Below are 16,937 nucleotides of genomic sequence, written 5' to 3' on the forward strand. Positions count from 1 at the left end.
TGAGAAAGCTGTAGACTGCGACGAGGTCTCCCCTCAGCCACCTCTTTTCCAGGCTGAACAGGCCCAGTGACCTCAGCCGCTCCTCATACGTCTTCCCCTCTAGGCCTTTTGCCATCTTTGTAGCCCAGTATCTTACTGACTTGAAGAAAGAGGCTTTAATCTCTCCTGCTTTGTTTACTAACAAAGGAGCACGAAAGAGATGCATGTCCTCTCCTCTGGAGAGGAGGTGAAAGAACAGCCAGTGCAAGGAACACAAAAATCGGTTGCGCCAGACTAACATGCGGTTGTATCTGAGCTTGGGGACTGCATCCCTCTTCAGACTTCCAGATCTAGAGGAACACTTTGGCTGCAGCCTAAAAGCCACATGTACATAAGCTCCCCCAGGCCAGTTGATCTTCTTCCCATGACCTGCCAGGAAGCAGCAATGTAGGCATGTACCCAAATCAAAGCCCAAACGTTCAGCCCAGTCCTTTACCTGAATAGTGAGTGAGGATCCGGATCCTGGCCTTTGTACGTGATAGCTTATATGCAGCGGAAGTAAATAGTGTAGTCAGAGGTCACGGGGCTAGATTTTGGAAAGTCCTGCATCAAGAAGACATCTCAGAAAAGCAGATTTAAATAACATTAATGCCAAGAAAAGTCATTCTGATTGCTATATTCTTTATCTGTCGTGACTAGACAGATGAAAATCTATGATAGCAATTTTGCCTTTAAGGTTATTTTCTTTTTTCTTTTATTTCATTTCTTTCATGTGTTTATTTACCTATTTATTTATTTTAACAGGCTCTGTACTACTTTTCCTCACAGAATGTCTAACAGAAATATGACCCTTGTGCACCTTTTGCAGTTCATTCATTAGGTCAACCCAAAGCACTAAGCCCCTTGTCAGGTTATTTCTATAAGTGATAAGGAGCAATTGACCTTAAAAGACTGAAGCCAGGTAGATGAGCCTATTCCATAAGGTGTCTTGGCTCCACCCTTGTTAAGTGAAACCTGCCAGGTGTGGATCATTTGACCTTTGCTATATAGGAAGCCTGAGGGCTTGTGGGGAAGTGTTTCCCTGGGGGGAGTTTGAGGCTCAGGTTCTCTAGGGTGCTTTTTTTCTGTCATGGTGAAGTGGACTCAGTGTTCCCTGGTGGGCTGCTTTTTCTTCGTGTTTCCTCCCACGTCTGTGAAATAGTTTGAGTGACTCTATGAGCTAGCTGCGTAGTTGGTGCCTCCTCAGTACAGTGAGATCCTGGTGGTGTGACTTCACTGTGAAGCCGTGTGGAAGTGATTCAAGTTCAGGAGCTGGCGGGTAAGTGTTCCTGGGTTCTACAGTTCTTTAATGTTGAGGAGTTTGAGTACTTCTTTCACCTTGTCTGTTTTCAGTGAAATTACTTCCGTGGATTCTAAGCTCCCTTTCCAGGCCTTACAAAAATAATAATACTAATAAATAAAAACAAACCGCCACCAACTCAGAAGCTCAAGTGCTTATAGTTAAGCCTGACTTTGCAGAATGTTCCTAACTGCTTCTTAAGCTTGAACAACAGGCAGTGTGAGAAAGGTGCCTTAATGTGAACTCAAATTAAGCCCTGTGGTAAGTAGAAACAGATTGGGATAGGAACCGGTGGCATTACCATAACTTTCACTGAGTGGAAATAGCGAGACTGTGCTGTTCATAACAGAAATGCCGTTTTCACAACATGTAAGTCAAAAGCAGTATGAAGAAAGCCTCTCCTCTTCCCTACAGGCCTGCGTCTCGGCTGTGGAGAAAGTTTTTGGAAGAGGTCTGCCAACTGAGAGAACCTATCTGCCTCCCCACGTGTACGAACCAGTGTCTGAGGTATCGGGGAAAGCGTCCTTCTGTGAAAGGCAGACGAGAGAGCGGGAACAAGGCCCGAGCGACCCTGTGGTTTTACCAACGTGACCATGCAGAGGACATGAGAGAAAAAGAAGGAAAACGGATGCTGATGTTAAAGGCATGAGTACTTCAGTTGTGAACAAAAACAATGTGGGGGTGTGGGGGGGAAGGGGTTCTCTGAGAAACCTGCTGCTCCAAAAGACCCAGATCTGGTCCCCAGATCAGGCAGCGCCAACTTAAACTGTGACTGAGGCTCTGCAATGATGCAATTTTATCATATAACTTATGTTGCAGCTTGACACCATTCCCATGGGTCCTATCACTTGTCACTAAACAGAATAGGTCGGCGCCTGCTCCTCCACTCCCCTCGTGAGGAAGCTGTACACCGCAATGGGGTCTCCCCTCAGCCTCCTCTTTTCCAGGCTTAACAGGCCCAGTGACCGCAGCTGCTCCTTCCCTCTAGTCCCTTCACCATCTTTGTAGCCTTTCTCTGGACATTCCAGCAGTTTCACACCCTTCTTGTGCTGTGGTGCCCGGAGCTGCACTCCTCACTCGAGGTGAGGCCACACCAGCGCAGAGTAGAGCGGGACAATCACCTCTCTCGACCGACTAGCAATGCCGTGCTTGATGCACCCCAGGATACGGTTGGCCCTCCTGGCTGCCAGGGTACACTGCTGGCTCATATTCAGCTTGCTGTTACCCACAACACCCAGACCTCTCTCTGTGGGGCTGCTCTCAAGCCTCTAGTCTCCCCATCTGTACATATAGCCAGGGTTGCCCCTTCCCAGGTGCAGGACCCAGCACTTGCTCTTGTTAAAGTTCATGCGGTTGGTGATTGCCCTGTTCTCCGGTCTGTCCAGATCTTGCCAGAAAGGCAAGGCAATTCCACCCTCAACAGAGTCAACAACTCCTCCCAGTTTAGTATCATCAGCAAATTTGCTCAAAACACCTTCTAGTCCTACATCCAAATCATTTATGAAAACATTGAAAAGAACTGGCCCTAAAATGGAGACCTGGGGGACCCCACTGGTGATTGGTCTGATGTAACCCCATTTACCACAACCCTTTGAGCCCTTAGATACCTATTCAATGATAAGTCCGGTAAGGGCATATCAGCATAGACTAAGCTTCTCTTTTATCTTGTCCAACTCTGGCCAGGGCATCTCTGTTTTCTCTTTTTTTTTTTTTTTTTTTGGATTAATTTCATTTCTAAATTAAGCTTATGTCAACATCTTCTTCCTCTAAGTGATTATATTTACGTTTCTTTAACATGTACTGAAAGAAATCCAGTGGCAAGTTTTGTGATCACTGGCTTACTGGTATAAGGTCAGCAATATATTTCAACAGAAGTTAGATTACATTCACGTACCTCAGCCCTAAAGCTACTAGTGTGACATAAAAGATAGAGGCACGTGTTTTTATGGCAATGTGGAAGGGAAAAGCAAAGGTGATTGGGCAGGCTTCATAAGGCATAAATCTTATTTAAGGCACAAACCTTTGTTATGTAAGTTCCTTCCAGAGACTGTTGAATTGCTGCTAATGACATTTCAAGGGTGCCATACATACATATGTATTATAATAATAGTCTCCTTGTCTCAAGAACTAATCCCTTTAGGAAGTTAGAAGCGGCATCCTTGAGAAATTTAATTCATTATCTGTGATTCAGAGTATCAGAAAAACTAGGAATTGTTGCAAGCCGTATTTTCTTCCATCTCTTAAAGTCATTTGGACTTGAAAAACTTATCAACTTTAACCAGTAAACTTGGGTATTCTTTCTCAATACTGTTGTATGAAAAGCATTCCTTTTGAGCAACCCAACATTATTATCTAAGGAAAAAGGATTTTGGTTTTATTAAACTCAGTTTACTGTTTAGAGCCTACATCCAGTCTCCATAGAAGACTTTAAGCAGTTAATAGCTGAAAATGAAGTGTTTTGCTTTCTCATAAAAGGATCATGAAAGTGTTTCACCTGTACTTGATCTAATAAAGAAAAATACCTCTGTATCTGTAGGTTGTTGATGGCAGCTGTAAATAATTAAAGTTGTGAAAGATAGAAAATAGGTCAGTATTTTGATTCGCCATTGTATGAGATTTATTCTTCCTCCACAAACAAGGTAGGAACTTTTCTTCTTAAGAGGCACTATTAACTCAGTTGACTTTTATGGTACAAATTAGGTATAATGGAGATACTCTGTTATGTTTTTTTATCTATTTGTTACAATTAACGAATTGTAACAAGAGTCTCAAATAAGTAAATAAATAACTAGAGAGTAAGTTCATAGAAATACACATATATAAATGTGTATATAGTTCTAGTCAGTACACATTGTGGCCATAAGGTACTTACATTCAGGTATTGACACATTATGTAAGTCTTGTGGTTAGTGCAAATGCCCGAATTTTACCTCACATTTAATACTGTGGGGGAAAAAAACACACCACAGTTCCAGTAAGTATACACAGTGATCCTACTAGAACATAACAGCAGAGCTAAATCAGAAAAGAATAGAAGTTATAGGTGTTGATGTGACAAGCACGTCTCTAGTATGATGCCTAGAATTTCTAGCCTGCTCAGTTCAATTGCTCCAGAAAGTTCTTACATCAGTCCTAAAAATAAATTCCATAAATCATAGAAATGATACATATGCTTTATAAGTGGCTGAAATTATATATTTTCATAAAGTTTCTACGATAGTGAAATAATTGTCTTTCACAATTCATAGAAAACAAAAACAAAACTAGCTACTTTTTTCCTTCAAAAGGAAAATTTTAAGTTTTTAAATGTTTCCCATACTTTAAAGAAAGTAATTTGGTTGAGGTTAAAGTATATCAGCATAATTTACGCACAATACATTTCAAAATTAATATGAATCTTGAGCATTCCTTTTTAATAAAGTGCAACAATGAGAGAATTTCTCTTAAGTAAAAAGAGCAAACATAGTTAAAAAATTAACCCAGTTACACAGTATTAATGCCTCTTTTTCGTGGCTTTGCACTTCTTGTATTTTTGGTCACACTCTCTTTGTTTCATTTGGTCATCTTCAGTACTAGTGTCACTGTCACAGCTTTGCTGTTCTCTCTTTCTTTTAGAAGTACTTTCATCCACCTGGTACACTTCACAATCGCTTGAATGCGGCAAGGCCAATTCAAAGGAACTCTGTCCAGACTTAAAATTTGCAGCTTGATTCTGATAAGGAGGAACGGATAAATTTGAAGGCAGTGGCGGAGTCATCTGATAGTAAGGAAATTGTTGACCCACTGGGCTGTGAACTGTATACTGCTGTGCTAAAAAGTGGTTCATCTGGGGAAATAAGAACTTGAATTGTTAATACTGTTAAGGGGAAGTTCTGAAGAGCTTAATTTCACATACATTACAGTTTCTACAATGAAAATATTGACAGCAAATTATATATAGTAAATAAACATGAAATTTAAAAGCAAAACATTTATTTTATTAGATCAACTAGTGTAGTTGGAAAACATACAATCTTTCATGGTTGAGGTGGAACACACAATCTGATTTAAGATTAAACTGCCCATTAAGTCTTTTTGTAAGGTGATCAAACATAGCATTCTTTTCTTTTCTTCACCTATGCATTTTATAAATATTTGTAACTACAATACCACTTGTTAATATAAAGACATACAGATCTGATTTTTTTTTCTTTTAATCTGGTTTGATTCAAATAATTTTGAAGTTATTGTCGAAACAAGTTCCAGCAAGGTATAGTGAACCCATAGATTAAAGCACTCGGAACACCACAGTAAGTGCACAGCTTCTTGATACATTCTCTGAAGTATCCCAAGAGTCTCTCTCATAAAAAATACACAGTCCACATACAGCAATAGAATTACAAAGGTCAGAGGAGCAAGCGTCTTTCTACTGACTGTCAGTAACCCGAAAAAGTATGGGAAGCATGTCTGAGTATCTCCTTGTGTGCAGAAGAGACTTCCAAGTAAGTCTGACACACCCATATAAAGGTGAGGTAGATGCATGAAGGCATACATTCTGCTGAAGCTGCAACAAAGCAATCACTGGAGACATGCTGTTATACTGTCTATCTCTTCTAGCAAGTAGAAAATGGAATTAACTTGTTGGTGTGTGCAGGTCTGCTGAGCGTTTGGTCTTTCAATCTTTGTGTACTGCATTGTTACTGAGAAATGGGCTTGACAGTGAGCACAGTGGGGGCAATGGTACCCTCCAAAGCATCCAACCACAACAGAGAGGATGGAAAAGTTTGTGCAGGCATCAGATCTTCTGAGTACTGAGCCTGGGAAGTGGGGAGGCAGGCCACCACCAGAAAGATCTATGTGACAGCAAACAGACCCTCTCCACCTTCCTGCTTAGATTGCAGCTATCAGGTAGAATCTATCCAGAGTTCACCCCTTCTATGGTTACAACAGGCAGGGCCATTCCCTGGTCAGACTGGGTGACACTTGGACTGTCCACAGTCTGCACCTCACATTAGATGCTGGGTTTCTTCAGTCCTACCAACTCATCAGATTCAGAATTTCCATGATGTGCTTGATGAGTAAGTAGGGCATGGCCCATAGGTTACCATCTGAAGATACCAGTTCACTTGATTTGGAGAATATCTCAGAGATTAGGACAATAGACCAGTGCACCTGAGTTTGACAAAGAGAAAAGGAGTATGATTCTCACTGTCTACTGCAATAAAGGAGAATTCAATGTGAGAACTGTAGAGGCATGAAAAGGTTCAGGCCAGAAACCCTTAAATTGCTGTTGCCTTAACTTAAACATCTCTCATAATGGCAGCGGTGGTTGTTGGAGGAGTTTTAGTTCAATTTTAGAACAGAACTACATTTCAAACTTCTGCTGGGCATATCTGAAGTAAGTAGAAGAGTTAAGTGGCCACTGACTGAATTAGCCATATATGAAGAACCTATTGCTTTCATGGTTGTATTTTTACATATACATATTTTTACATTTACATTTTTATCTTGTCTCACCAAGGGGATTTGATTTGAAACACAGTACAGCAATGAGCTCCTTCTATAGACTGACTTCTTAGCCTCCCTAAGCTATACCTTTAAGACATTCCTGCAGTAAGAAAACAGTTTGGTTAAGTAGATCCCTTAAGTGATAAACAGACCTCATAGTCAAAGTTAGCAGCCTAAGCCAAATTTTGAGTCATTAAATAAGCACACTTCTTTGTCAGAATGCAGAAAACCTTCAAGTTCAAAAAAAGTTAACAGATTTATAACTTTTAACACAAACTCACCATCTTTTGAAAGACTGAGTATTCCTGAGGTAAACTATTGTTCATTGGAAAGGGAGTAACAGGAAATGGAGCATTTCCATAAGGTTCTTGATACCTAGGAAAAACAAGCAAACACACAGAGACCAGACTTCCACCAAATACTGCCTAGTAGACTGCTGAGATGTAATTCTTAGGCTATAATGAGTATATCCAAGAGAAGAATGCAGATATTAACATCTGGGCTTACATGAAAGACTAGTAAAACAAGGAAAACATAAGTAATCAACAAGTAATCCTGACATACTGAAGTGCAGACAGAGTCCTGGATTTTACCATGGGAATTCTGTCACACTTGTTGAAAAATGATGGATTTTAAATGTTAAAGACATTGAAACTTGGGTGTCCAGAGTTCCATTATAACAGGTTTCTACCTGTGCAGTCATGTGTGTGACAGTTGCTTAAATATACACACACACAGAAAACTACAGATATAAACTCGATGGGGTTTGAAACGATTATTTCCATTACCAGATTTTTTTTTCCCTAAGAACTGCAAACACTGCTAGTACAAACACCATACTTAAATACTTTTTTTCATGTGCCTGTATCTTGCAAAACCAAACAGGATTGGAAATTCAACTAACTGAACGTCTGGCAAGCTGAACAACCAAACATTAACTAAAACCCACTGTGAGTAAGGATGCAATTAAGTATGCAACTGCTGATTGTTCTACCACATCAAGTCACTTTCTTAACAGGATTTCTTTTAATCATAATCATACAATTAATGTATAGATCTTTGTTACCTATATGAAGGTGAATATAAGTCAACATAGTTCTCAAAACCATGTGTCGGGCTGTTTAGTTCTGATGAGTGCGAACTCCCTGTAAACAAGACAATACTGTAATGACTATTCAGTTATGACTATTTGATTTACAAATTAAAGACACAGAAAGTGTTCTGTGTTATCTGTAGTGCACCAGTATATCAAAGTTAGCATATAATGGTGAGGTGTCAATTTATGGCTGACAACCTACAGCATCAATTTACTGCTTGAAAATATTTGTTTATCATTTAATACTCAGTCACTTACAGAAGCATAAATCAGGATTGTTGAAGTAATCACAAATAAAATTGTTCCCATTGCTTCTGATTTTAGGAACCTCAGCCACTTTACATACAACCAGAAACTACTCTGTACAGCCTTCTAAGAGCAACGCAGTGCATAGTGAACACAAGTCCTTAATGTCTGGATTGCAAATACTGCCTAATCATTAACATTCTAGAAGCTTTACTTTCATAAACATAAAATGAAGAATAAGACTTTGATTTGACTGTGTTTTTCTACCTACAATCTCTTCCACTTAAAACTAATAACTCTGTGTATAGAAGTCAAACAGCTTGAGTGTTGCTGCTCTCACTAAATGTAATGTGTCATGACAACTGTGGCCACACCAGAGTTGTTTCTGTATTCCACACAGTGTGGTCTCTGCTGGCTTGCAAGTTGTGTTGTTGTGAACCAACCCATTGTCTTTCCTTAGTAAACAAAAAATGGTGAACACTTTGTCATGCAAAAACCACAAAAAGATTTTGTTCCTTAAAAATACAGAAAAGACTGCAATAGATTCAACTATAAATTGTCATCTTTCTGAAAGACTGTAGGATTAAAAAAATAGTCATTTAGGAAAACAATTCAATTTTTACAAAGACTTACGTAATCATCATGACCACTAAACCTACCAAAACGATACCGTACTTTAATCGGTCTTCCATACAAACGGATTCCATTCAGCAAAGCGATCGCGTAAGGCACAGATTCTTTGTGCTTAAAGCAGACAAATCCAAAAGACTTTGGCTTTCCTTCTTTGTCCTTACAAATTGTCACTTTGGTTAACGGTCCAGCCTGAAAGAAATTTACATTATTTTCTCACAGAACTTGTTTGTTTGTTTGTTTGTTTAATACTTATGTCATAATAATGTACATTTTGTCATAGTCAGAAACAGTGCAAGTTTCTCAGTATAAGATCCTCTACTTAATTTTAAAAATCTCTCCGCATTCCCCATGCTTGAACTCAAAACTTTCCCTATAAAACAAAAAATCATCTCTAAAAATATTAGAAGGAGAACAAACCATCACTCCATTGATGATGTTTAGTCTTTAATAATCCATTTTCTTAATTATTTTTAAAAAGCAGTGATGACAGCCGCAAGGAACTTAGTAACTACTAAGTTACTGTATTCATAGCAAAGGTTACCTTATGCATGTACAGCTCCTAGTACAATTATTACAGAGCTTTTTTTGCACAGCTAACACAACTGAACAAATTGATAATATCAGTTACGTAACAGCTATGAAATCCAGTAATATGTTTCTATTTTCCTTAAATTCCTAAAACAGGCAGCACCAAAACTGTAGGAAAGCACACCTTAATAGAGACTAGTGTTTCTGGAACCACCACAAAACACAGTTTTCTGTACTGTGTAACCTTCATCACAAATGCATGGCAAGGAATCAAGAGACTCTACCATCTCATCGGAGATAGCATACTGTTCCTGACCAAAAAAGAAACAAACCCCAAACCACACCCTTAGGTGCCTCCTGTTAGGAGTTGAACTTGGATGATCCTACTGGGTCCCTTCCAACTCAGGATATTCTGTATCTTCACTGAAAAGAAGTTCCATCTCTGCCTACACTGTAATCCTTGCATAGTCCTTCTAGAAGAACCAAACCATGGCAGTGATGTTGCATGAAGACTGGTCCCACTTGCAAAGAAACTGTCATTTTCATAGTAGATATTAAATTTTCCCTACGCAAGGCTGAATGAGCATATCAGTCACGGAATTATCAATTTTTATGAAAACAAACTGTAAGGCTGATTTGGCAGAGTGGAAACAAATGGCCAACAAGTCTTCTGCCACAGATCTGGAATGTTAAGGATGGCAACAACTTATCTTTAAGACGATATACTATCCAGGTATGAAATGAGGTGTCACTTTAAGTGACAAAAAAATCCCATCAGATACAGTTACAAAAATTACGAAATGCTGTCTATGTTACTGTAGTAGATGGATAATTTATTGTTCTGAATAAAAACAGCAGAACTGGCTTACACTCCTACTAGTGATATGATGCGTACTTTCCAGTAAAAGTCACTCAGAAGTCATCTGCAGCTTTAGGCAAGCACAAGTTAATTCATTATAACAGCTTCACAGCAATTAAGTGTGCATAAACAGTTCAACATTCATAATAAACACACAGCATATGCTCAGATGAAGAAAATAAGCCATAGAAAGTGATCTACTTTATTATTCTGCACTTTCAATGATTATTGTCAAACAACAAATCTGCAATTTGTCTGCTGTGAGCATTCAGAGTGATGATTTGGAGCCATCTTCCTTATTATACCCTTTCTTATGTCAGACTGAGAATATTAAGGACTGTCATCTGTGATAATAATGTCTGATTGCTGTATGCTTTTGCAAGCTGTCTATAAACTACTCGCTTAAGTAAGATGCTCTTGATGAAACATGAGTATTATTCTCCCTCTTCCCTCCCCAGCCCTCGTGAAAGCAGAAGAATCATACAGACAATAAATATTAAGGATCAAAAATAATGTACCAGTTTTTATTATTGGTGCAGAAAGATGATCGGGCTATACAGCAATGGATACTACCTAGATTGTCCTGCGCAGGCAATCTTCAATATGTTGATTTTGTCTTTCCAAGTATCTTCAAGTTTGGTGGCCTTATTTATTTTTTTTTTTTAAAGGGGATTTCAGTGAGATTCTGAACATGCTCATTCTTGCTTGAGTTGGCTCTTTAAGGCATTTTTTTTGTTGCTGTTCTGCACTACACTGCAGTTTTTCTAAAAACGGAATATATCCAGTCTTCTGATTGTTTGCCTAATGAGGAGGATCTGGTTCTTCAAGAACTAGAAGTAACACGCTCAAATGCTTTGCAGATCAGTCTTAATTCTGTAGTCTTCCTGTTCATAAATAAAAAAATATTAATAGTTTAGAAATAATTATAGATATTTTCTCGTAATTTGATGGGGAAAAGCTACAGCTCAGGAGTGCATTTTTAGGGCTGTACCACTGCAGGCAGGTTGAACTATATGCTGCCTAAGAAAGGACAATACTGCAACAGGAAGCATGTGCTGTTGCAGCAAAGAGAGAAACATGAATGAGAATGCGATGAACAGAAGGAAAAAGTTAAGCAGGTATTAATTCAGATGATATGAAAACCCAGACAGAAGTCAGCAGTTGCATGACTGAAGCAGATTATGCAGAAGATTCATACAAAACTGTATTCTGAGAACAACCACTTGTTTTCATCACTTTTATGCTCGGAATTGTGTGGTGTTACTCAAACCCTCTGGTAAGACAAGCCTTTGTAACTTAACTTTTAAAGTTACACAACAGAATACTATTGGAAACAGGTAGGAATACTGTGTAGAAAATAAGAAATAAAGAAACAACTGTTTCTTAGATAATTTTAGGGAGAAGTTAGGAAGAATTGGAATCACCTAAACCACCACAAAGCTAGAACAGACCAAACAAAAATGCCTTTCAATGCACACAGAGTAGTGTGCTGATACCTTGCTTAGATGAACAAGATGAATATCAGATTAATCAGTGGAATAAAAACAGTGAGCAGAAGTAGTTCTAATTAGCAAATGGCATAGCAGAAGAACAGATTATTCTGCCCACCTCTATTTTTGTACTGTTGGGCGAAAACACCTGAAGGAAGCAAGGTTCCTTCTGAGACCAGGTGTAATTAGTAGACTGGCAGATGCACATGTATCACCATGCTATTGGCTGAACTGTCCAGGCTGAGCTTCATACACGCTGATTGTATCAGGCCCGGAGAAATGCCCCATTGTCACCGACTACTGTCAATCCACCTTGCCATTAGATGCTTGCATTACTGATATGATGCTCCCTGCCTTTTCCTTACTCCTTTCAGGTCAATAAGCCTGGCTCAGCCACATTTGCTGTCTTTCAGCAAGCCCTCCAGGTCCTGGGGACAATGGCAAGAAAATGGAGGCAGGGGGTGGGGACCCCACTGACAGAATCAGCATCTCCTCAAGCCTTAAAACACGAAACATTGTGTTATAAAGGTTATGCGGGTGGAAGACCCACAACCCACCATCCCTACTGCCTGTCCCACCATGCTAACTGCTGCCGCCGTGCTGGACACGTTGTCAGCTTTTGCACCCATTTTTCTTAATAAAATTATTGATCAAAATATATATATATAAATAAATCTTAATCGATATAGAAAAACTATAAAAGATTTTTTTTTTTTTTTTTTAACTTCCTCGCTAACTCGGGGCCCCTTTCCGGAGCGAAAGCTTGCACAAGCAGGGCAGAGGCGAGGGAAACCCTGGAGAAAAGCTGGAGAAGGGGGCAGAGGACGGGGGGCAGCTGGGCCCGGCCGCACCCCCCGGCGCCCCCCGCCCAGCAGCCGCAGACACGGAGCCCCCCGCGGGGCCGCCGTCCCCCCCGCTCCCCACCGCCCGGGGCCCGCCGCCACCTGCAGGAAGAGCTCGTAGAGGATCTCCTCCCGCACTCGGCTCTCCAGGTTGCCCACGAACAGCGTCCTGTCCGCCTCCCCGGCCCGCCCCGGCCCCGGCCCCGGCCCCGGCCCCGGCCCCGGCCCCGGCCCCGGCCCCGACATGGCGGCCCCGGCCCCCGACACGGCCCCGACATGGCGGCGCCGCTGCACGGCGGCGTCGGGGCGGGCCCGGTGCCCCAGCAACGCGGCGGCCGCGGGAGGGGCAGGCAGCGTGAGGAGGCGCCCCGCGGGTTTTATTCCCCTGAGGTTTCCCGGCCCCGCCGAGGAAAAGACCGCGTCCAGCCCTGCCGCCGGCACCGTGTGTGGTGCACGGAGCCAGGAGGAAGCGAGCCGCCGGGGTGTTACCCCGCAGGGAGGGTAAGGCGGCGCCGAGGAGCGAGGCGGGGCAGCCGCAGAGAGCTTTGTTCGCTGCTCGCCATCCTGGGGAACCGGTGGGCACTGCAGCTGCTGCCGCAGGAGCGAGCGGCAAGGGCTTCGGGACCGCTCCACAGGGACACGGGACGGCCGAGGCCGGGAGGGACCTCTGAGGGGACCTCTGGTCCAGCCCCGCTGCCAGGCAGGGTCACCCACAGCACGCTGTGCAGGGTGGCACCGGGCGGGTTTTGGGTGTCTCCAGAGAAGGAGACTCCACGGCCTGTCTGGGCAACCTGTCCCAGCTCTCTGGCACCCTCGCAGTGCAGAAGTGCCCCCTCGTATTGAGCCAGAACCTCCTCTGCTTCGGTGTGTGCCCCTTGCCTCTCCTCCTGTCGCCAGGCACAACCGAAAAGCGACTGACTGCGTCCTCTTGACACCCTCCCCTTTAAAACCCTCAAGTATTGTAATAGTTACTAATAAAATGTACATGTGAAGAGTCAAAGGTTGTACTTTTCTCAAGAAGTGAAAAGAACTGGAAAATGACTGTTGTCTCTAAAGCTGTAGTTACACCTGCATGCTAGTCCACTGTTACGTGATTACTGCATTCAGGTTTCAAGCACATACATGTGCGTAACATTCAGTGTATATATTTTAAAGTGTTATTTTACGAAGAGGCACATTTCTAGAAGTCAATGACAGAAATGTAAGGAATCTTTTCAAATATTTTTTTTTTCTTTTTTCCCCAAGCATAGATAATGTGTTTTCCCTCTGCCCATTATTTTCTCATGGAGGCTTAGTTGCAGACCTGTCAAGTCTCTGCTAAAAATGAGTAAATAACTTTCTGTTTTTCTTGCACCTATTTAAAAATCAGTTTACAGGAATTACAAGTGTCAATGTAGAACTAACAACGAAATGTAATAGTTTTCCAGACACAGTCAGGGTTTTTCACTTTGTAATCTTCATATATTTTTTTTTTATTATTATTATTTATTTTTTTTTCCATACTTAAACACAGCGCATTGCAGAACAGAGATTTGATTTTGTCTTGCCTGGAGGGAAGTAGAGTTCAAAAGATAGCAGCTAGAGGGGAATCAGTAATTGTTCTGGAGAAGTGGCTTGATTCGAAAGAGAAATGAGAATTCTTATAAGAATGGGATTTTCCAAGATTAAGACATCTTTGGGGTAGAGAGAAGATTAGAAGGGGAAATACGTGTGACCACAGATCAGGATATCAAGACTTGCGTAAGAACTTGATCTTAATTTTGAAAAGCATGCAAGGGTTCTGTAGCATTTTTAACTGTTATTCTACCAGAAACTTCTGGGCGTAAACTGAAGTGTAAGACTGCCGTTCTGATATCTGGAAATCGTAATAATCTTGCACTGCAATAAAATGAAGGTTTTATGTATTTTTTAACTTGAACACTTGGCCAGTCTTTTGGGTTTTTATAACAGCTGACGGACTGAGGGCTCTCCCAAATGCATTGTGGTTCGTTCAAGAGGTGCTACCTTTACATTTCTGAGCACTGCATGTCACAGAGTACTTGAGAGGTACTGCAGTGATCCTCCAGTGGTTGCACAAGCCACTTCAGCAGCAGGTAACTGAATTTCAATGCAAGAAAAGTGTATCCTTCTGAGAAAACCATGGGACATAATATGCAGAGAAGAGGGACAGGTAATACCTGAAGTTTGAGGCTCTCACATCTGTTTGTGAGCATGTATCTGAAACTCACAATCCCCTTGATGGATTTACCTGACACTGAGATGTCAGTGGAAACTACACTGTAAACAGGAACTGTAGTTAAGATTTATGAATTTCCAAGTGGCATGACACTGTTTGTGAATAATTCCCTTACGTGACAGTGGTGAGTCCCACGAGCACTCGTTCAACAAGCTGATTAATATCACAAAATTTTCTGGGTGTTCAGTTGGTGCTGGAAACCTTTTCTAATCCTGATTTCAGAGGGCTTAATTTTTTTTTTTTCACTTTTTTTACACATGTTATTATATCAACATAGGTGATATATCATAGACTATATCAACATGGGCACAGTACTTACACGTTAGTTGGGATTATTAGTTTTCACTTTAGAAGGAACTAAAAATTTCCTTTCTTTTCCTTGGTCATATGTAAAATAGCAAGTGTGAGCAATTTGTTTACAGCTAGTGGTATTAGGTATATGTATAGGTGCATATGTAAGATTTTCTTCTAAGATAAGTGACAGGTTCTTAGATAAATACAAGAGATGTTTTACTAGAGTTCATTACTGGTTCCAGTACTAGGCATTTTCAGTGGTGTTGAGCTCTCCGTGCTTTAACTTGTATATGAATAATCATGAAGTTTTTGTTGTAACATTGATCTATGTTAAAAAGTAGGGGAAAGGAACCAAATTTACACTACAGCATTACTTCTTATAAATAATATTTAATACCAGTAGGTCTGTGCTTTTATAATAATAGTTGGACAAAGTGTTAAAGATTTGCGATGAAGATGAATGCAAAGAAATAACGAGTTACCTTATTGAACATTGCTCAAAATAGACTGACAAAATTGAGAAATGGGAACAAAAATAATCAAAAGACACTGCTTAAGCTGGGTTGAATTTCAAATGAGCAGATGTACTGCATTGTCTTCTCCTTGTCGCTGAATTCAAAGGGGTAAAGACTTTGAAGAGTCTTCTTAAAGGCTATCAGTTGCAGAAAGAAGCTGTTAGCTTTTGTAGCACAGCTTTGTAGAGCTGTTCATGGTTGTAAAACCACCTGAAGAGACTTACTGCTTGAAATCTAATACTGAATCCTCCCTGCTAACTGTTCTTGAAGAAAAATAATTATACCTAGAACGTCTGTTTAGAAGCACTGTGAAAGATATACTACACAGCAAGCATTTCTGGGACATGTCTCGCTCATATTTGGGTGGTTCTGACATCTTTCTATTTCCTACAGTGGAAATAATTGGGAGCTACATAAAGACGAACTGAGCATCCAGACTTCTCATTCCAGTAATTCAGAGTCTATCTGCCTCTTTGCCTTACCGTGAAGTCCAAGAAAGTTAAGTTTGTCCTCTTACACCTACCCAGTGAAATGGTTTGTAAATAAATGAGCTTCACACTGGTATATGTTGCTTCATTTGTTTTAGAGCCGGGGACACAGAGAGTTCACAGAGTGGGGTATGTCACATTCAGTGTGACATACAAATACAAATACACAGCAACTCATTGTCTGTGTGAGATTCCTAAGCCCAGGGCTATATGCTCCATCTCTCTCCTATAGAAATGCTTTCATAGATCTCCTCTGGATCTAGATTGGAGAATGACTTATTGGAAAAGGCTCTGAAGGTAATTATGAGTAAAAACTAATCCATGGAGATATAGTTCTCAGAATTACTGGTTGAAAAACAATGCAGACATTGGCCATAGGCAACACGGGCTCATGAGGGGGGAAGTCCTGTTTCACTAACTTAACTTTCTTTTATGACAAGGTTACCCATCTAGTTGGCCAAGGGAAGCCAGTTGATGTAATCTTTTTGGATTTTGGCAATGCGTTTGTTACTATTTCTCATTGTGTGTTTCTTGACAAAACGTCCACCATACAGCTAGATAAATACATAATACAATGGGTGAATGGCTGATGTATTGGATTCAAGGGTTTATGGTAAATGGGATGGCATAAGGCTGGCAGCCAGTCCCTAGCAGGTTTCCCACTAGTGGGGCCTCCATTTTAGGGTTGGTTCTCTTCAATGTTTTCATAAATGACTTGAATGCAGGACTTAAAGATATATACTAAGTAATTTTGTGTGTGTCAATTGGGCAGAGCAGTTGACTCCCTCAATTGTGGAGATCTCTTGTAGAGAGATCATGCTGAATTAGAGATGGGCCAGTCATTGACTGCATGAAGTTCAACACAGGATCATAGAATCATCTAGGTTGGAAGAGACCTCCAAGAT

General features: G+C 40.8%; 1 protein-coding gene across 1 annotated transcript; it reads right to left on the reverse strand.

The window, feature by feature from the left end:
* Nucleotides 1-4,670: 4,670 nt before the first annotated feature.
* On the reverse strand, nt 4,671-12,755 carry RBM11 (RNA binding motif protein 11). The gene is made up of 5 exons (XM_084305819.1): nt 12,602-12,755; nt 8,807-8,969; nt 7,872-7,950; nt 7,087-7,180; nt 4,671-5,144 (listed from the first exon to the last, which is right to left on the reverse strand). Exons 1-5 carry the CDS (start codon nt 12,743-12,745, stop codon nt 4,812-4,814), a joined length of 813 nt encoding a protein of 270 aa, XP_084161945.1. The 5' UTR covers nt 12,746-12,755; the 3' UTR covers nt 4,671-4,811.
* Nucleotides 12,756-16,937: the final 4,182 nt, after the last annotated feature.

The sequence above is a fragment of the Netta rufina genome, assembly GCF_964035555.1.
Source record: "Netta rufina genome assembly, chromosome: 1".
In the NCBI taxonomy this organism is placed as follows: Eukaryota; Metazoa; Chordata; class Aves; order Anseriformes; family Anatidae; genus Netta; species Netta rufina.